The sequence below is a fragment of the Lepidochelys kempii genome, chromosome 6, assembly GCF_965140285.1.
Source record: "Lepidochelys kempii isolate rLepKem1 chromosome 6, rLepKem1.hap1, whole genome shotgun sequence".
Taxonomy (NCBI): domain Eukaryota; kingdom Metazoa; phylum Chordata; order Testudines; family Cheloniidae; genus Lepidochelys; species Lepidochelys kempii.
In genome coordinates this window covers 90,185,868-90,206,506 of record NC_136385.1, presented here as the reverse complement: position 1 = coordinate 90,206,506, position 20,639 = coordinate 90,185,868, and the positions used below count along the sequence as shown (strand labels likewise).

At 42.9% G+C, this 20,639-nt stretch overlaps 1 protein-coding gene across 5 annotated transcripts in view; it reads right to left on the bottom strand.

The window, feature by feature from the left end:
* Nucleotides 1–20,073, bottom strand: part of MIA2 (MIA SH3 domain ER export factor 2) — a 67,722-nt gene extending 47,649 nt beyond the window's left edge. Inside the window, exons 1-5 of one of the 5 annotated variants that reach the window (XM_073349110.2) lie at nucleotides 19,847–20,073; nucleotides 18,088–18,221; nucleotides 15,250–15,336; nucleotides 9,218–14,864; nucleotides 68–295 (exon numbers count right to left, since the gene is read on the bottom strand). In XM_073349110.2, the coding sequence (XP_073205211.1) occupies nucleotides 68–295; nucleotides 9,218–14,864; nucleotides 15,250–15,336; nucleotides 18,088–18,221; nucleotides 19,847–19,961 (6,211 nt within the window). In that variant the 5' untranslated portion in view covers nucleotides 19,962–20,073. The remainder of the gene's footprint in view (nucleotides 1–67; nucleotides 296–9,217; nucleotides 14,865–15,249; nucleotides 15,337–18,087; nucleotides 18,222–19,846) is intronic. The other 4 variants (XM_073349108.2, XM_073349109.2, XM_073349111.2 and 1 more) reach the window with 4 other exon arrangements.
* Nucleotides 20,074–20,639: the final 566 nt, after the last annotated feature.

Below are 20,639 nucleotides of genomic sequence, written 5' to 3'. Positions count from 1 at the left end.
TGTTAATAGCTCCATTTTTATTTTATTTTTTTAAGATTGCAATCTTTTTTTCAGATCAAACACTTACCATTATTGGGAATGTAGTTTTGAATCAGGAAAAAGATCTGTGATAAAGGTTTTTTAGCATCTAACTGAACATTTTTTGCTGAATTGTACATTTTCTCCTGAGCATTCACTGGAGCAATTGTTATTGCTTTTGAATGTTGGCCACTGTTACGTTCTTTATACAAAGCTGTATGCATGTGATGGTCTTCTTTTGGAGCTTTGTCTGATAATTTTCTCTCATCGGATATATCTGCAAACAATTGTGAAGTGGAATCACGTTTATTTTCAGCCTTCTCATCAAGAATATTTTCTGCATGTGAAATTTTATAAGATTATTTCCCACTATGTTACTAATTTGGCTTCTGAATTCCTCCTCATTTTCAAAGTCATTTTCAAAGTCAGACTCTCACTGGCAACTGCCAAAAAACCCCAAAACCAAACCCCTAAACAAATGGACAACTGATTTAAAGGGTTACTCTTCTGATGTCACCATGTGACAAGACAATATAATAAGTGACCTGGCAGGAATATAAGAACACTTTCAGGACAGGGTTATATTTACATAATGTGTATTATATCACTGTAAATCTATATTCTAAAATTGGGCCAAATTCTGGTCTTAGAATGGGGTTGCATGGATGTAACTGCAGACAAAAAAAAAAATGGCTACATACCTTTCGTAACTGTTCTTCAAGATGTGCTGCTCACGTCCATGCCATTCTAGGTGTATGCACGCCCACATGCACGGTTGTCGTAGATTTTTGCCTCAGCGGTATCCATAGGGTCGGCAGTGGCGCTCCCTTGAGTACCACACTATGCGCCAGTATACCAGCTTCGCTGACGGTACGCCTTCTCAGCTCCTTCTTGCGGGCAACACCGACAGAGGGGCAGGAGGGAGGGTAATGGAATGGACAGAGCAACATCTTGAAGAACAACAGTTAGGAAAGGTAGGTAACCGTTTTTTCTTCTCCAAGTGCTTGCTCATGTCAATTCCATACTAGGTGACTCACAAGCAGTTTGCCAATGGAGGTGGGCTCAGAGTTCAAGGTCTTGCAGCTTGCAGCACTGCCCTGCCAAAGCCAGCATCATCCTGGGCCTGCAGTGTCAGCACATGATGAGTCATAAACGTGTGTATAGATAACCAGGTAGCAGCTCTACAGATCTCCTGGGCTAAGAAGGCTGCAGATGACACTTGTGCTCTAGTCGAGTGCACTTTGACTATTGCCAGTGGAGGCACGCTCGCCAGCTCGTAGCAGTACCAGATGCAGGCTGTGATCCTGGACGAAATCCTTTGAGCAGACACAGGATGACCTTTCATCCTATCTGCCACCACCACGAACAGCTGCATTGACTTAGGTAACAGCCATGTTCTATCGATATAGAAGGCCAGCGCCCTTCTGACGTCCAGGGCATGTAACTTGTGCTCCTCTTCGGCTTTATGGGGCTTCAGAAAGAAGATCAGTAAGAAAATATCCTGGCTGGTATGAAACTGGGAAACTACTTGGGCAGGAATGCCGGGTCTGGCTGCAGCTGGACCTTTGTAGAACACTGTATAGAGTGGGTCTGATGTAAGCGCTCTGAGCTCAGACACTCTGCGGGAGGCGGACATAACCCCAACCAGGAACGACACCTTCCAGGAGAGAAGAGAGCAGGAAGCCAGAGGTTCGAAGGGAGGCCCCATGAGCCTCGACACCACGAGATTCATATCCCAGGGAGGGACAGGATCCCATCATGAGGGTAAAGACACTCCAGACCTATCAGGCACCGGGCCATCATGTTCTGAGCGAAGATCAACTTGCCTTAGAATGGAGGGTGGAAAGCCAAAATAGCAGCCAGGTGGACTCTAATTGATGACAGTGACAAGCCCTGAAGCTTGAGGTTCAGGAGATAGTCCAGGATCACCTGCAGCGAGGCCTGCGAGGCCTGGACGCCCTGATCCAAGGCCCAGCATGTGAATCTTTTCCATTGTGCCCGATAGGTCACTCTGGTGGAGGGCTTTCTGCTACCCAGCAAGACCTGTTGCACACAGGTCGAGCATTTCCGCTCATCAAAATTCAGCCATGCAGCAGCTACACAGCAAGTACAGCACATCAAGTACAGCTACACTATCAAGTACAGCACCTCCAGGAGACTGCTGTGGTTCTGGGACAGCAGGTCTGGCCAGAGAGGGAGTCTCAGTGGCTCGACTACGGAAAGGTCCAACAGCATGCTGAACCAGTGCTGGTGAGGCCCCTAGGGAGCTATCAGGATAACCCTCGCCCTGTCCTGCTTGATCTTTACAAGGACTCTGTGGATCAATGGCACCGGCAGGAAGGTATAGATCAGGACACTTCACCACATAAGCAGGAAAGCATCTGACAGGGAACCCCTGTCTGTCCCCTGGAGCGAATAGAACTTGTGGCATTTCCTGTTCTGGCAGGACGCAAACAAGTACACCTGGGGAGTTCCCCACTTCTGGAAGATCATACTGGCTGCCTCTGGATGGAGTGACCACTTGTGGCAAGACGAGAAGGTCCCGCTGAGGTGATCTGCTAGCACATCCTTGGTGCTGGGCAGGTGCGCAGCTACCAGATGAATGGCATGCTGCACACAGAAGTGCCAAAGGCTGAGAGTTTCTTGGCAGAGGGCTGACAACCTGGCTCCATCCTGTGTGTTGATGTAATACTTCACGGTGGTATTGTCTGTAGGTCCTGCACCACCTTGCCCCTCAGGTGGGGCAAGAAAGCCTGGCACACCAGGCGAACTGCTCTGAGCTCCCTGATGTTGATGTGGAGGGCCAGATCATCCCGCAACCATCAGCCCTGGGTGCTCAGCTTGCCCAGGTGTGCTCCCCAGCCCAGGTCCAAAGCATCGGAGACCAGGGTCAGTGATGGGGAGAGGTTTGCGAAGGGGGCTCCCTGCAACACGGACCCAGTGTCCAACCACCAATTCAGGGATAACAGGTACCCTGACCACCCGGTCTAGATCGTATCTGTTGGGGGTGTAAACTGATGCCAGCCACACTTGTAGAGGCCGGAGGTGGAGCCAGGCATGACTGATCATGTGTGTACAGGTGGCCATATGACTCAGCAATTGCAGGCAGGTGTGAGCTGTGGTGAGTGGGCAGCTCTTCACATGGGAGATCAGGTCTGACATGACATGAAAACACGCCTCTGGAAGGAAGGCTCTGGCTCACATGGAGTCGAGAACCGCCCCTATGAACCCTATGCACTGGACCATCCTTAAGGTAGATTTTTTCTCATTTATCAACAGGCCCAGGTCGAGGCTTCTCTGCACTTGGTCCTGAGACCTACCCTTGATGGGCCAGTCGTCAAGGTATGAGAAGACGTGGACCCCTCAACGTCTGAGGTAAGTGACCACCAATGCCATACATTTTGTAAAGACCCTTGGAGCCAATGAGAGGGCAAGGGGAGTGCCTTAAATTGGAAATGGTGTTCGCCCATTATAAAACGGAGGAATGTCTGTGACTTTGGAATATTGAGATGTGGAAATAGGAGTCTTTCAAGTCGAGGGCAGCGTACCAGTCTCCCAGATCCAGGAAGGGGATGATGGAGGCAAGGGAGACCATGTGAAACTTCAACTTTTTGAGAGACTTGTTGAGGCATTGCAGGTCCAGAATGGGTCTGAGGCCCCCTTTTGCTTTTGGGATTAGAAAGTAGCAGGAGTAGAACCCCTTTCCCTTCAAGTCCTGAGGGACCTCCTCCACCGCCCCCATGCGCAGGAGGTTCTTGACCTCCTGAAAGAGGAGTTGCTCGTGAGAAGGGTCCCTGATGAGGGATGGGAAGGAGGGGGGATCAGAGGGAGGGGTGACCAAAAATTGCAGGGTGTAACCATGAGACACTACGTCCAGCATCTAATGGTCCAAGGTGACTTGAGACCAGGCAGAACAGAAGGCACAAAGATGGTTGAGGAAAGAGCAGGGTGGATCCTGGAAGGTGACTGGGGCGTCGCTCTCAACCGCACCCTCAAAACGAGCGCTTCTGGCACCCAGCATGTTTTGCCGGGCCGGACTGCGTGGGTGAGCAGGAGGAGGAAGGGCGACGGCGACTGAAACTAGCGTCTCTGCCTCTTCTTCTTGAAGATCCCTGGTGACACTGCCAAGGCCTAGTCAGCAGGGGTGGCCGGAACTGCTTTCTCACAGGCTGCAAAGTATACATGCCCAGAGAGCAAAGGTTGGCCCTGGTTGTCCTTTAGCCCATGCAGCTTCACATCCGTCTGGTTGGAAAAGAGACCATTCCCATTGAATGGGAGGCCCTGGATGGAGGTCTGCATTTCCTGGGAGAGACCTGCAGTCTGAATCCAGGAGCTGCACCTCATTACCACCACCAACACAACCACCCTTGCTGCAAAGTCCACCACATCCCATGCCATCTGGAGGGAGCACCTAGCAGCAGCAGTGCTCTCCTCCACCAGAGTACCAAATTCCTGGGCCAAACCCTGTGAAAGAGACTCCTTAAACTTATGGAGGGAGTCCCAGAAGTTAAAGTTGTAATATCTCAAGAGGGCCTGATGGTTCACCACCCAGAACTGCAAACTGGTTGTTGAATAAATCTTTCTTCCAAACAGATCCAACCGTTTGGCCTCTTTATTCTTGGGGGTCAAACTGGTATGCCCCTGCTTGTCTCTTGTGTTGGCCGCAGAGAACACCAGCGAGCTGTATGAGGGGGAGTATAGAGGAACTCAAACCCCTTGGTTGGGACAAAATACTTCTTTTCGGCCCTCTTTGAGGTGGGAGGAAGGGAGGAAGGAGTTTGCCAGAGACCCATGCCAATCTTAAGGACACTGTCATGCATGGGTAGTGCAACACAGGTTGGGGTAGAGGTTGACAGGACATTAAACAAAGTGTCAACCTGCTCAGCCATTTCCTCCACTTCCAGGCCCAAGCTCTTGGTCACCCGATGCAGCAGGGCCTGGTGTTCCTTGAAATCGTCCATCGGGCTGGCCATTGAGGGTCCCACAACTGTCTCATCCGGGGACGAGGACAATGACTGCACCACCCAGGGGAGGTTCCGGGGCATCTTTCCCCACAGGGAAGGGAGGCTTAGGGATGGGTGCCATTCCCTTTGCCTCGACCACCGAGTGTGTCTCCTGCACTGAGGCCGGTGCCATCAGTGCCGCCAGCTGTTGGTCCAAGGCGACAACTGATGAGTGGTGAGAAGGGGGCATTGCCACAACCGGCATTCCCCATGCATCCCACTGCGCTGGCCACTGGCCATGCTGCCAAGTTGGCGCCATCAATGTCAATGCAGCCTCGGGTTCCCATTCATGCTGGTGCAGTCAAGATGAGGGGCTGAACTGGGCTTCCATGCCGGAGGACTCCCCTGCCGGTGACCACAGTGGGGCCATTGATGCCTGGCTCTGCTTGCTGACCATTGCCTTTGGAGACCAATGCCCGGAGCGAGGTGATTGGTGCTGGTAACAAGGGGACCGGTGCCGATGCCAGGGGGACTGGAGATGTGACGGAGAGCGCTCTCACAATACAGGCAACCAGGACCTACACCTCGAGGACGATTGGTGGGAGGGCGAGCGGAGTCGGTAGAACGGAGACCGGCTTCTTGCTCTAGGTGATCTGCATCAAGATGGCGGCGACTGTGAACATGGCTCCAGTGACCAAGGATGAGCCCCAGAGTGTCTGGGCTGCAACTCCAGCAATCTGCGGCATGGAGGTAGAGAGTGCTACTTTGTCTCGGGGGATCAGTGGTGCTCCACTGCCCCCTGAGGGGTCTTAGTGGCTGGCTTGTCCTCAAGGGCAACCTTTGCTGGTTCCTGGGCACATGCTGCATCGGCAGCATCAGCAGAGGCCTGTACTCTCTTGGTGCTGGAGGAGCCTTTGAAGGTGTCGGTGCCACCAGGGTTTTTGGTCCCATGCTGCTCCTGGGAATCGGTGGTGGACGTTTCACAAGGTTAAGGGCCCCAGCTGGGGTGATGCGAGCACACGGCTCCGGAGTGGCCGGGCAGCCTGAAGTGGGTCTTTTGCCCAATGACCCATGGCCCGTTTTGCTTGGTGCTGGGGAGCCATGCTTTTTAGTCTTCTTTTTGGGCACCAGCAACAGGGAATGGTGCTGGGCAGAGCCCAGTGCCAGGGGCACACTTTGCACCAAGGCCAAGGTACTTGGCGAGTCCTAGAGGGGCTGCATGGAGGCCGGACGCAGGGTGGACTCCATGAGGAGAGCTCATAGCTGAATATCCCACTCCTTTTACATGCGGGGCCGGAAGTTCTTACAAATTTGGCACTTGTATCTAATGCAGGGGTGAGCAAACTACAGCTCGCGGGCTGCATCCAGCCCATCAGACCTTTTAATCCAGCCCTCAAGCTCCCGCAGGGGAGCGGGATGGGGGACTTGCCCCGCTCTGCCTGCCTGGCACTCCCCAGCCCCCCAACTCACAATTCCTTAATGAGCACCATCTTCCTGCATGCAAAACCACACTGCATAGGCACGATTGGCACTGCTTACCTAGACTTCACTGCACTGTTTCGGGGATCAGAACACTGCCCCTACGTGGCAGCACACCCAATCCCCGAAGCGCCAGCCTCCTGGCACCAGCCTCCGCCCAAACTAGCCAATGATCAAGGCCAGCAGTTTCGCAGGGATACCCCCCTAATCGAGTCCAATTAGGAACTGCAAGCTCCTTCATCGACCAATCCCTGAGGCACCGCTCCTCTGAGAGACTCACCTCATTCCTCTTCAGCCAGTCACCACAGCCCAGACCCTCCTGGTCTCCTATGGCCCCACCCTCGAGGTTTTATGTTTATTTCCACTAAAATGTATCTTTATTAAATAGAGTTTATTTGAATACCTCTGAATTGTTAATTTTGTGAACATTCATGGCCCGCCATATAATTTCCATACCCAGATGTGGCCCTCAGGACAAAAAGTTTGCCCATCCTTGCTCTAACATGTGACTCCCCTAAGCACTTGAGGCAGCTGCTATAGGGGTCACTTACAGGCATAGGCCTGTTGCAGTCCATGCAGAGCTTAAACCCCGGGAGACCAGGGCATGCCCCACCTGGGGAAAAGTCCTGGCTGGGACCCTAACTGCTAACAATTAACTACACTTAACAACTACTTAACACTAACTACTATAAACAAAACTATTTACAAGGCTGTAAGGCTCAAAGTCAGTAGACAAAAAACCGCTAGCCCTTGCAGTGCAAGGGAAGACGCTCCGACTAACCACCACGGGCGGTAAGAAGGAATTGAGAGGGCGTAGGGTTGGTGGCGCCTGATATACTGGCACATTAGGGCGGCGCTCAGGGGGATGCCACTCCCGACGCTATGGATACCGCTAAGGCAAAAATCTCCAACAACCATGCATGTGGGTGCGCACACACCTAGAATGGATTCAACATGAGCAAGCACTCAAAGAAGAATTTGTGTTGCCCAGATGTAATTAAGGCCAGAATATAGTTCACTACTTAGAAAAAATTATGTTTTGTCTTGGATCAGTACTGATTGGAGTACTCTTCCAGGATTGCCAGGTCTCTTTATGAAACCATGTTCAGATATGTGAGAGGAAAACTCAAGTAAGAGAGCTGTAATAGCCAGGAAAAAAGAATTCATACAGAACTAAAGATGATCAGCTTTCCATAAAAGAACAAATGTCCTTGCAAATGTTATATGCACAAAGAACAATCATAGACATGTTTGTCTGTGAGTAATGAATGGCAGCACACAGCAGCTGCACATATAGAAGAGTATCAAGAGCTCATACAATTAACAAAAAATGCTACTACTATATGAGATTAACTCAATTTTGTGGAAAATTTCATAATCTAGTTCAGCAACTGTGAAATTATTGTATGTCACCACTCTGCATATATATATAGATATATGATGACAGAGCAAAAACGACTGGAGTTATCTGTACCATCCTAAATTTTGATTTCTTTAATTAGTTCAATGATTTAGATTAAACAAGCAGAAGGCTTCAGAAAACAAAATCTTTCCAGCCACAAAAAGGAAATAAGCATTAATTAATTTTTCATGGCAGTTGGAAGTACAGCTACTATATAAAGATACAATACAGTCACAATTAGTTACATTTAGTGAGCTAAGAAGAATTAGCAATTTGTTAGAGAAAAAGGGTTACCATTAATTAAAATTAAGTCTGTTCATGCAAAAATTTTATTTATTAGAAAATAATAATGACCTAACTGGGTCATATTTTCAAAGCCTCAGTTTGGCTACTGAAACTGCACATGCCTACTTCCATGTTATGCCTAGATTTTTATGCAACCTAAAACTTTAGATTTGTATGTATGTATGTAGTTATATATCTAACTATGCAGTTTGTATGCACTGTTGACTGAGAAATATTGAAGGTGTTAAACTGTGGGCATAATTTTAGAGGATTTAGAATATTTGATCCTTTGGGCCAAATTCATTTCTGGTATAACTTCACTGGCTTCAGTAGATTTATACCAGGGATAAATTTTTCCCATTAGAAAAACCACATTTACCAACTACATTCCTACTTTACTTATATTGTGAGAATGATAATTTAAATGATGGTGGCACTAGTCACACAAATATGATACAGTTTGGTACTTTATGATGCCATCAATGACTACTGGAACCAAAATATGCAATGGTATCAAGAGTTTGATTACAATGGGGTTGATTATAAAAAAGAATCATGGTAAAGTAGTCTTAAGTCTGACTTTTGAAATCAATGGACTTACTCACCAGAGTAAAATAACAGGCTATGGTGTGAAGTATAACAACAGATAGCCTGGTCTAATGTGCACTGAAGTAAATGGAAAGACTCTCATTAACTTCAATGACCTTTGGATCAGGCCAGAGAACCTAAGGAAGAGGAACTATCTCTGGAATAACTGCAAACTCTTTATCTCTTAACAATTTTAGGTGGTTTTCTACTGGCGTTACCACTGATTTTTTACAAGTACTTTACCAATGTCCATATATTTTATATTACATAACGGTGTCCATAACCTATCATTAGTGTGGCATAAGGGAGTTATATATTCCTCAAAGAAAGTGTTAAATAGCTACACTCTAATCACCTATTAACAGCTAGTAGCTAAATTCACTAGTGTTGATTTTAAACCACTAAAAGTGAACAGTGTCACACCTGTCTTACATTTTTCTCACACAAAGCAAATATTGTTCTTGTTTTATCACCTTTAATTAGTAAAGCAGTCGTCCAGTACCTGATTCTGCATTTTGGGCTTCACACTTCGTTCTGATGGCTGACAGAAGATCTTGTACTTCTGGAAGAAAATTCATTTTCTCCTTTATACATTTCTCATAGTCAATGTCCAGATTATGTTCCTCTTTCACAGAAGCAGTCACTTGTTTCTTCTGCATGAAACTGTCTTCACATGTAAAAGTAGTGATATCATGCTGAACTTTTTTAAACTGTTGCTCTAGCACCAAGAGTTTGTTTTTTTCACATAGACTCTTTAAAGGTTGCTTCACTTCCTGAGACAATTTTGAATAAAGCTGTTGGTACACAATGAATGGGTTGGATATATCTGTGTCCCCTTCAATTAATCTTTGGCCTTCTTTCCTGGTTTTCTGGGACATAGACCCTGTCTCCCAGATTATGGTTTTATCAGTTTCCTTGTTGTTTGTTCCTGTTTCTGATGTAATATTTTTTTCCTGAATGCCAAGTTGTCCTTCCTCAGATCTATCTTTTAGCATTTTAAAATTATCTATGTTTAAATTATTTGTAGCTTCTGCCGTCTGAATTGTGTCTTTCTCTTGTTCAGATTCGTTTTCCTTTAACTCAGCCTCTCTCCTTTGCACGTTATTAAATTCTACCTTTATCTGGTTTATCCTAATATCTTCCCTGTTTTCATTTGGGTCTAGGACAGGACTTTTGTGTTCAGAATTTATTCTAAAGTCTCCATTATTATTTTTACTAAACAAACTTCCAAGAAAATGTGAAGTTTTTGTAAAAATACTAGCCACTCCCCCCGCTGTCATGACACCATTTTTATAATTTATATTTTGGGAGTCTGTTTTTTTCTGATCATCAGTATCTTTTTTGCTTTTGTCCTTACTATCTTTTGCTTTTTCAGAAGTAGTTAATTTTTTTATATGATTTATGTTTTCAGTTGGAAGAGCATCTTCCCTGTCAATGTGTCTTTTACCATTCAGATCTCTATGTTTCACAGCATTTAAATGGAGTGTTTCCAAGCCCTGCTCACTTTGCGAAGGTACATGTTCTATGTTGCTGTGTGCTGAATCATGATAATGGGGAATATGTAACAAAGGCTTGTTAGGATTAGAGCCACCATGATTTTTAAGAGGTGCCTGGGTTTGCAATTCAGTAGACTCAAAAGATTCTAAATGTAATGCTAGGGGTTTTTTTTCAGAGTTTTCAACTACACTAGATTGTTCTTGGAATAAATGTTTGTGTTCATTAAGTAGGATATGACTGGATTCTGCAGTTGTTTTTGTTGTAACTAAACTTTCTTCAGACATTTTCTGTGATTCTGCTACATCCTGTAACTTTGGTGTTACATCGTCATTTGAATGAGGATATGACGATATTTTCTGGTATTCAGATTCATTTTCTGTATTTATGCTTTCCATATCTTCATGATGACTTGAACTGCTGGGCTCAGGTACTTCTAAATCTGATGGTATGGAAGATTCTTTTCTTTTATTATGTAGCATCTGAGTTTTATATTTCTTTCCAGGATCTGAATTACTATTATCCCCAGTCCCACATTCTGATATCAGAGGCTCATGTTGGGAAGATGAATCATCCAGTTCTATATCTAGTGGCTCTTTCTTATGGTGTGGCATATTCATGGAAATTTGTTGAGATTGAAGGTCCTCTTCAGAAAAAGTATCAGCACTAGCTTCAGGTGCTATAATTTGTTCTTGTAGGACTTGTTCACCAAGAACATTTACTGTTAATGAATCATCACTAATTCTAATATTATCAGAATGCTGTTCAGACGGATTTGAAATATGTTCTCTTTTATTGTATTCGTCATCTATTTGCTCCTGTGGAAATGGCATAGAAGACTGTGGAACTTCATTGCCTTTGTTTTGCAGACCATACATAAAATAATTTAATGTGTGACTGTCTTGCTCAAGAATTATACTCTCACTTTGTATTATTTCCTCAGATGTAGCTACTGAAGATGTTTCTTGGTTAGCCAAAATATTTGCTCTCTTTTCATTTTGGGGTTTATTTGGCTCATAATTTTTTATCATTTGCTCACTGTGTTCTAGGTTATTTTCACCACACTCTGAAACATGTTGTGAAAAATTCTCTGGCTGTTTTATTCTGTCTTGGGAAAAATGACTAATGTCTTTGCTATTCACTACAATTTTGTCTAACACATCATCATCAACATTTGAGCTGGAAAAATGATCTTTTATGGAATCTTGTGAGACATCACGCAAACCTTTGTCTGAAGAATTTTCAGTATATTCCTCATCAGTGAGTTCTCCTTCTTCTTCAGACTCCAAAGTAATATGTTGTGCCTGTACATCATTATTTACATGGTGTTTTGATAGTGATTCATCAAAATCCAGAGAAGATAACTGGTCTGAAACTTGAATTTTCTTTGTGTCAGCAATGTGATCAATGCCAAGTTCATGACCATTATCCTCTGAAAAATTTTCAGCTAAGTAACCCTGCCTTACTCCCTTTTTAATAATATTTTGTTGACTAGAATAAGAATCTTCACAGAAGTATCCATGTTGTTCTGGTAAATCTTTTATATTTATTTTTGTTTCTAAAGATACCTGCTGCTCATCTTCTAAAATAGAAACTTCACTTTTCTCTTTTATATTAGAAAATTCCTCTCTTTCATTTCTTTTAGAATTGGGTTCCTTGCATTTTGGATATGTAAATAAAGGGTCTACTCTGTGTTCTAACTGGGATTCTGTAAATGAAAGATGTGAGCTATCTTTTACTAATTTAGTATCTTTCATTGTGTTTTCATTATCTTGTTCAACATTTTGCACTGTCAACGGAGAAAATAGAACACTTTCTTTGAAAATGTCTACATCACTCTTCTCTAGTACTTGTTCATTAATCTTCTGATTTGTTTGGCCTTTCAGTTCAATTTCTTTGCCATTTGTAGTCTGGCCATTTTCATCACTGAAGCTCAGAGTCTCTTGTAGCCTTTGCAGAGAATGCTCATCTTTGGTTGCAAAACATTGGAAGCTCAGTATGTTTTTATAATGACTAAAAGAAAAGACAGACTGTGGTTCTTCAAACTGGTTTTGCTTGTCTTTCTCTGAATTATCAGCTGTGTCTAAGTCCTCAGATAAACTGGAAGAAGATAAAAGCTGGGCTACAACTGATTCCCGTGTGTCTTGAGAAACTACAGATTCCTGCTCCTTTTGATCATCTGATATGTCCATATTAAAATCTATGTTGCCAGAGATATTTTCATACCAACCTGCCTGGTCATTTTTGCTCTCTGATTCCTCTGTTATCTCTTTTACTTCAGTGTTTTCTATTACTTGACTTTGTGCTGCTGAATTTTGTTCTGTACTGTAAAGCTCAGTTAGTTTGGTTTTGTCTGATATTCCTTGAGTAAGAGGTGACTCAGCTTCATTTAGGATTTTCTTGAAGTTCAGAAGACTATCTACATTTGCTGGCAACTCCCCAGAACTTGGTGTGTCAAATTCTACTGATTCTTGTTTATGTGTTTTCAGATTATTTTGTCCTTCATCTTGCATCATTTCAGCTATTTCTCTTTGTGATTTCCTCTCTATGTAAGTTTCAGTTTCCTGTAGGTTTAAAGTATGCATTTCTTCATTCTTATCCGTTCTGTCCTCTTTATATTCAATTGGTTCCTCTTTTGATAACACACGCTGTTCACTAGAATAAAAATCTTCAGTTATATATTCATGTTGTACTGGTGAATCTATTGTATTTTCTAACTTTAAATCTGAAGATGCATGCTGCTGGTCTTTGGAGATAGGGACATCACTGTTATCTTTTATATTAGAAAATTCCTGTCTTTCACTACCCTCAGAAACGGGTTCCTCAGGGTTTGAATATCTAGATATTTGTGAATGTTGACCTTGGGAGATTTTAGATTCTAATTGGGATTCTACAGATAAAAGGGGTGAAGTATTGTTATATATTACTAATCTGGCATATTGTATCGTTTTTTCACTACTTTGTTCATTACCTTGCACTGCTAATGGAGACAACAGAACACTTTCTTGGGACATTGCCACATCTCCCTTCTCTCGCACAGTCTCACTAACCCTCTGATTTGCTTGTAATTTCACTGCAGTTTCTTTACTTCCTTGTAATATTTCATCATTATTTTCAGATTGGGTGAGTTCTCCACTAAAGTTCAAATCCTCCTGTGCATTTTGCACAGATTCCTTTACTTTGGTTATTAAACTGTGAAAGCTCAGTATGTTTGTAAAATGACTAAATGAGAGGAAAGATTGAGATTCTTCAAACCTGTCATGCTTTTCTTCTTCTGAATTTTTAGCAATAGTGGAGTCTAAGCTTTGAGGTGAGCTAGGAAAAGAGTGAAGCTGAGATGTAACTGATTCCTGTATGCCATGAGCAACCACAGATTCCTGCCCCTGTTCATTATCTGACGTGTCCCTATTAAATGTAATGAAGTTACTATATATTTTTTCATACCAACCTGACTGGCCATTTATGCTTTCTGACTCCTGTGTTATCTCTTTAACTTCAGTGTTTTCCATAACTGGAGTTTCTGATACTGGGTTTTGTTCTGAACTGTGAGGTTCAATTAGTTTGTCTTTGTCAGCAACATCTGTAGTAAAAGATGACTCTTCTGCATTTTTGGTGCTCTTTAAATTGAGAGGATTATCTTCATTTACTGGCAGCTCCTCAGAAGTTGGTGTTTTATTGTCTGAATCTAATATTTCATGTACATTATTTTTCTTGTTATTTTGTTCTTCACTTATCATTACTTTGGCTGTTTCCTTTTTCAGTTCTCTGTCCATCTGAGATTCAGTTTCTTGTGGGGTCGAAGTCTGAATTTCTTCATTCTTATCTGTTGCAACCTTCATTTCTCTGCTTTGCTCCTCTTTTGTTATAGGGTTCTCTTTCTTAGCATGCCCAAATGTTAAAACATCACTTAAACCCAAATTAAACCAGCTTGATTTGGATATCTCATTGTGACTTTTTTGCTTTTCTTCTGTTGATTTTTCTGCAGCTGCATTTCTTTGTTCAAACTCAGAATGCTCAGCATTACTAGAACTATCATGGATTTGTGGATTATTTTCTTTGGACAGCAAACCAAGGACTGAATTCTCTCTACCAAAATTTAGTAAATCTGTCAATCTACTCTGAAACCAGCCAGAAGACTCTGGTTTATCCTCATCAGTTAATTCTTTCATGTCACTTTCATGAGTTATTGCTATTTTTCTGCTTCTGAAAGTATTTTCTTCTAGAGATTTGGTCACTGTTTCCAAAGCTTCCTCATCTTGTTTACTTCCTAGGCCAAGCCATCCTACAACACCAGAAACAGTCCATGTAGATTCTAAAGGAGCTGGTTTCAGTGGGTGACTGCTTTCAGCTTCTTGCAGGACAGCATCATCTTTTCCATTCTTGTTCTTTCTGAACAATTTATTGCTCTCAGTCTCCTTTTGAGTGTGAGGGTCTTTGAACTTTCTGTCTAATTCATCACTTTCAGGAACTGACTCAATTCCATGTTCCCGCTGGAAGGAAATAGTTGTCTGTTTTTGGAGCTCACCTTCGGACATCTTTGATTCTGGCTCTTTGTAAGGCAATGGATATTCACGTTCTTCATTATGATTGTGCAATACACTATCTTTATTTTCCAAAAGGTATTCACCTCCATCAAGACAAAGGAAATCAGTTTCCTAAAAGAATAATAGTCACCTTTTTATTATGTGTATGGATGTTTTAAAGTATTCTGTAATAAAATAATACACCCATTTTATCTACTTTTTTGCTTCTGTACAATAGTATGTGTGTATGGCCTTCTATGAGGAAATGTAGGTAATCTCGATATTCCTCATGGCTCTATTTGGCTTACTTGGTATAATGTGTGGATCTAAACTTCTTAACAGAGATCTGTGTCTAAGCAATATACACAGACAAATGGTAGAATAACAAGAAAAACACATACTGAATGACCCCAAAGAAGACTTGCAACGACACCTGAGTTTCTACCCATGTATCAGCTGGAGAACAAAATTTCAGCTGTTCATCAGTATACAGGGAAGACTGGTGATATTAGTTTACCTTAGTTGGCACTTCTACTTCTTGTATAATAAAAACGTCTTCAGTTTGAACTGCATTCTTTGGGAAATACCCAAAATCCTTCCCTTTCTATAAAAATAAAAATGGAAGGAGAGTATTTAGCATTTTGTTATTTATATATACAGATGATGTGTGTATCTTTGCATGCTAAGAACTTATGATCAAACAAATACTTAGATTAGAAGAGCCCTCTAAAGTTGATATTCATACCCATTTTGGTCAATGGAACCCTTTCCCCTTCACAAATAAATGTTTTCTCCATCACTTCTTGAAGCATATGACACTATATATCCCATGCTGTGTTTTACAATTTACACAATGCACATTACTATTGTGAACAAATGTTGGGTCAGTATCAAAACAGTAGTTTGGACACAGCTTCAATTCACATGCTATTATATGCACTAATGATTTGATCCCACGCCCACTGATATCAGTGGCAAAGCTCCCAGTGGCTTAAGCCAGACCAAATTCATTCCCTCAGAGCAAATGAGAACCATACTCCTCCATGTATTTTATGTTCACAAATGTAATGTATATATTGGATATCTACAACCAGCTCTAAATTATTTCTCTGTGTAGGATGTGCTAGGGAACTAGATGAGAAATTGTTATGATCCATGTCAACAGGAGGTACAGGGTTATCTAGTAATCTGAGCTACCAACCTCCTAACTGAAGGAAAAGCATTACATTTTTATATTATCAAAGAAAACAGGCAATGATCACCTGTGCTGCTTTTGAAATTATTCTGCTCAACTAGGTAAATATATATTTTATGACGTACAAATTTTCAAAATGCATAAAGTTTCACTTATAGACTGCGTTGGTTAACTTTATTTTTGGTAGAGCTATCAGGCAAACTATGGCCTGGGGACCACATCCGGCCCATCAGACATTTTAATCCAGCCCTCGAGCTCCTGCTGGGGAGCGGGGTCCAGGGCTTGCCCCGCTCCACACGTGCTGTGGCTCCACATGGCTCCCGGAAGTAGCGGCATGTCCCCCCTCTGGCTCCTATGGGTAGGGGCAGCCAGGGGGCTCCGCATGCTGCCCCCACCCCAAGTGCTGCCCCCGCATCTCCCTTTGGCTGGGAACCATGGCCAATGGGAGCTGCAGGGGTGGTGCCTGAGGATGGGGCAGCATGCAGAGCCGCCTGGCTGCATTTCCACGTAGGAGCCGGAGGGGGGATATATCGCTGCTTCCAGGAGCTGCTTGAGGTAAGTGCTGCCTGGAGCCTGTGCCCCTGACATCCTCCCACACCCCAACCCCCTGCCCCAGCCATGATCCCTCTCCCGCCCTCCGAAACGCTAGGTCCCAGCCTGGAGCACCCTCCTGCACCCCCAACCCCTCATCCCCTGCGCCACCCCAGAGCCTGTACCCCCAGCTGGAGCCCTCACCCCCGCCCCGCACTCCAACCCCAGCCTGAAGCCCCTCCCACACCCTGAACTCCTTGTTTCTGGCCTCACCCCAGAGCCCAGCTGGAGCCCTCACCCCCTCCCTCACCCCAATCCCAAATTTTGTGAGCATTCATGGCCCGCCATATAATTTCCATACCCAGATGTGGCCCTCGGGACAAAAAGTTTGCCCACCCCGACCTACAAGGTTTGAACCCATGCAAACACATGTCCACTGTATCTTAAGTCCACCACTGTCTTAACCATTTGACCATTCTATTGAAGGTGCTCAAGAAAAATTCCCAATTACTTCTTTGGGAGTTTTGTTTTAACAAAGATTGCAGGATCAGACACCAAAATTGGATTTTTGATTAGATAGTTTTAACAACTCCTTACCTACATTCTAATTAGTCTGTGGATGCTTGACCCAATAGACCTGAACTGTTCTAAGTAAGCCATGTAGTTAAAAGACAGATAATATGGTAATGACTATAGCATAATTACTGTGAGACTGAAGACCAGGATTGCAGTCTCAGCTCTATCTCTCCCAATGGGACCTTGGGCAAATCTGGGGTTAACTTTCCCTCTCTGGGGAAAATGGAAATCATAACTACTTACCACACAAAGATGCTATGAGCCTTAATTGGCTAATGTTCATCAAGTGTTGTAAGATCCTTAGATGACAGGTATTATAGATGTGCAAATGTATTATTACAGGGGTGGCCAATTTGTGGCTTGTGAGCCGCTTGTGCCTCTTTCACAGTTAATATGCGGCTCACAAAGTCCCCTATGCCCCCATTTTCTGCCTACCAGACTGGTGGGGGAGAGGGAGTTCAGGGCTTCTGCCCTGCAGTGGGGTGGTGGGGCTAGAGGCTTCTGCCAAAGACAATTGGTGCCTGTTGAGAGTGGGGAGTTCAGTTTAAAGGTTCGGCCCCCCAACAGCTTGAGTCATGCCCCTCCCCCAGGCATGCCCCCTCTCTTACCCTCACTGGCCCCTCCCTGAAGCTCCCATGTGTTAGCTTTGAGTGGGAGAGGCAGCAGCAAAAGCAGCAGCTCTCCCTGCAGCTCCCAGCTGTTTGAGGCTGCCTCTCCCCACAGCTGCAGCTCCCAACTTGCTGGCTTCAGCAGCTGCCATGCAGGGAGGGGGCCCAGTGACACCATGTGACCAAGCAGGGCCAGCAAACCCTGGCAAAAAGCTTTGGGGGGCACATGACACTGTGTGCCCCCCCATGCGCCGTCTCTGGTTCTGTCCAGCAGGGAGGAGAGTCTCGGAGCTTCAGACTTCCAAGGCATACCTGCCCTGGCGTTGCTATCAAATTTCTGAAGATTGTTGTATGTGGCTCGGAGGGTCAGTAAGTTTGACCACCTCTGTATTATTGTTTTATTTAGCTTGCTCATAGTGAAATTATTGCAGACTGAAATACTTACACTTCCTGCCCACAAATCTTCCCTTTTTCTTGAAAGTTTGGAGTATACGATTATCTCTTCCCCCATTTTGAATTTCAGATATCGGCAGTCAGGCCCTACGTAGTCTTTAGTGCCTTGGACTCTGCTCATTGCGGCTGAATATATGTAAAAAGGGAGCAAAAAGCAACTAGAATAACGACTTTTCTTAAATCATTCATCACTCTGAAAAAGTAGATGTGATGTATATAAAGAAACACTAAACATTGTTTATATATGAATAAAATATGTTTTATGATAATATCACTGTTTAAATTCTAAAGTAGAAAGCTACTCAAAAACTAGAATATACATTGGAGGCCCTATCATGCTGTCATTAAAGTCAGTGGCAAAAATCCTATTGACATCTGTGAGAACGGAACCCAGTCCTAGATGTTCAGACCATCTTTCAGTATTGGCATGCACAAAACTTCCAGTGCCTTCAATAGGAGTTATACATGTGGAGCAGCTGCAGGGTCAGGTGTTCCACACGTCCATAACAATCTGGAAGATCCAAAGACAACATTTTCCAAGTATTTTGATTGTTTGACGTTTAAATATTGCACATTTTCATTGGCTTATTTTTCAGCTATTTTAGTCATATCTTTTGAACATAATATTAAAGACAAAAAAGCTAAGTTTAAACAATATAAGCATGAAGAAATATACGTGTTGCCAAAAGCAGGAAATTTAAAGTCTAGGTGTCTGGCTTTCATTTCAATTTCCTTTTCAATAACTTTTTAAATACTATACTCAGTTTGAGTCCCAATCCCTCCCATAAGCTGCTCCACAGAAGCAGACACCTGAGCCTGCCTGGAGCAGCCTGAAGTCAATGAGGCTCCACCTGGGTGCAAGGATCCAGCTGCATAGAGCAATTTGCAGGATTGGGAACTCTGTGTGCAAATGTCAGCTTGCAAGGTGGATAGGCTCTCAGTTTTGAAAGTGCAAAAATTTGTAAGTGCAAAACCAAAGGAGGCAGCTGAAAAACTGGCTCCAAGTATATGTGACAAAAACAGGTTTCATAGTGGTAATCAGAGAGGTGGCTTTTCTACAAAGTATCCATTTCGTATCACTGCCATTTCTGATTCTGCAGCAAGCCTGGACAGCTATTTATGCAGATGATTCTCCCAAAAGTATATAGGGCCTTTCTATCATATTCCTTAACTAATTTCTGCCCTTAATTCACACCATAGCAGGAAAAATAAAGAAAGGACAAATGAGCAGTATCTTTGACAAGAAGAACTTATAATGGGGGGAAAAAAAGAACATTTTGCGAAACCATTATATGTGTTTCTGTAAACATTTTTGTATTCATTTTACATTTACAGATATATCAGTTTAGAATTTTTTTTTAAGTATTTCAGTATACGGAGAAGAATAATTAAAAATAAATAAATTAGATGTTTCTTAACATAGACTATTTTCAGGAAACTCATGGAAAACTATAAGATGTTAGCTCCAAGTTTCTAATGTACTGGTAACAAGAAGTATTTCTACTGAACTTTGCCCTTTTGCATATTTCCACAACATAATCCCACAGGAGGGTTTTCCAGGAATATTCTTCCTTTATGGAAAATATATAGGGGTATCCTTCATAAGCCTAATACTTTGACAACAGTACATTAAAGCATTTACACTTCCCAAATTTTCTTTCACATTTTTATTGTGGGCTTCTACATTGTGATTTGAAATGACTACATATGGATTTACCAGACTCATTAAAAATAAAAACCTTTTAACTTACTTTCACATTCCTGATCGCCACACTTTTTCCACTCTGACAGTAGCTTTGTACTCTGCAGACTTGTTAAAAATGAAATTACTATCAGCAAAATTCTGTGATCCAAAAACTTCTCCATACTAGAAAAGCAAAACGTAAATCTAGAATTTGGCAAAACTACGCAAGTAGGATTGGTATTCAGTCAGCAGAAATATCCAATATTATTGTACTTAACCTAACCAAATGTTGAAAATAAGAGCCCATTTTCCTTCTGGCTGCAGAATCTGCTTAAACAGAAGAGCATTAGATTTCCACAATTTGCAGAGTCAGTTATCCTGATTAAACACATAGGCTTAATAATTAACTAAGTTTTGATAGCTGGACTAGTTTTTTGAATACCAAGCAATTAACTCTATTCAGACTGAAGATTTTAGACCTCCTAGAAGCTAATAAGCAAGTGGGTTATACTGTACTATATGTGGCTTATGGGAAATTGTGGGGCAAAAATTCAACATTTGTTGAAAGTTTTAGTGAAATTATGTTTTATTTTCCTGATTGTTGAAGGAATATTTTTAAAATACACCTCGTCAACACATTGTGCGCTCAGTCTCTCATGTATTGGCTCAATTTCCTGTGTCAACTGATTGCACAATTGCCTTTATACCTGCCAATAATTTTTTTTTTTTCAGAAAAAATTCCTCAAATAAACCATAGGATGAGAGTTTTTTTGTCCCCAGCCACCAGAATGTTCTGTGTGTTCTGGTAATTTAGGTTATTTTTACATTAATATATTGATTATCAGGGCCTCAAAGCTAAT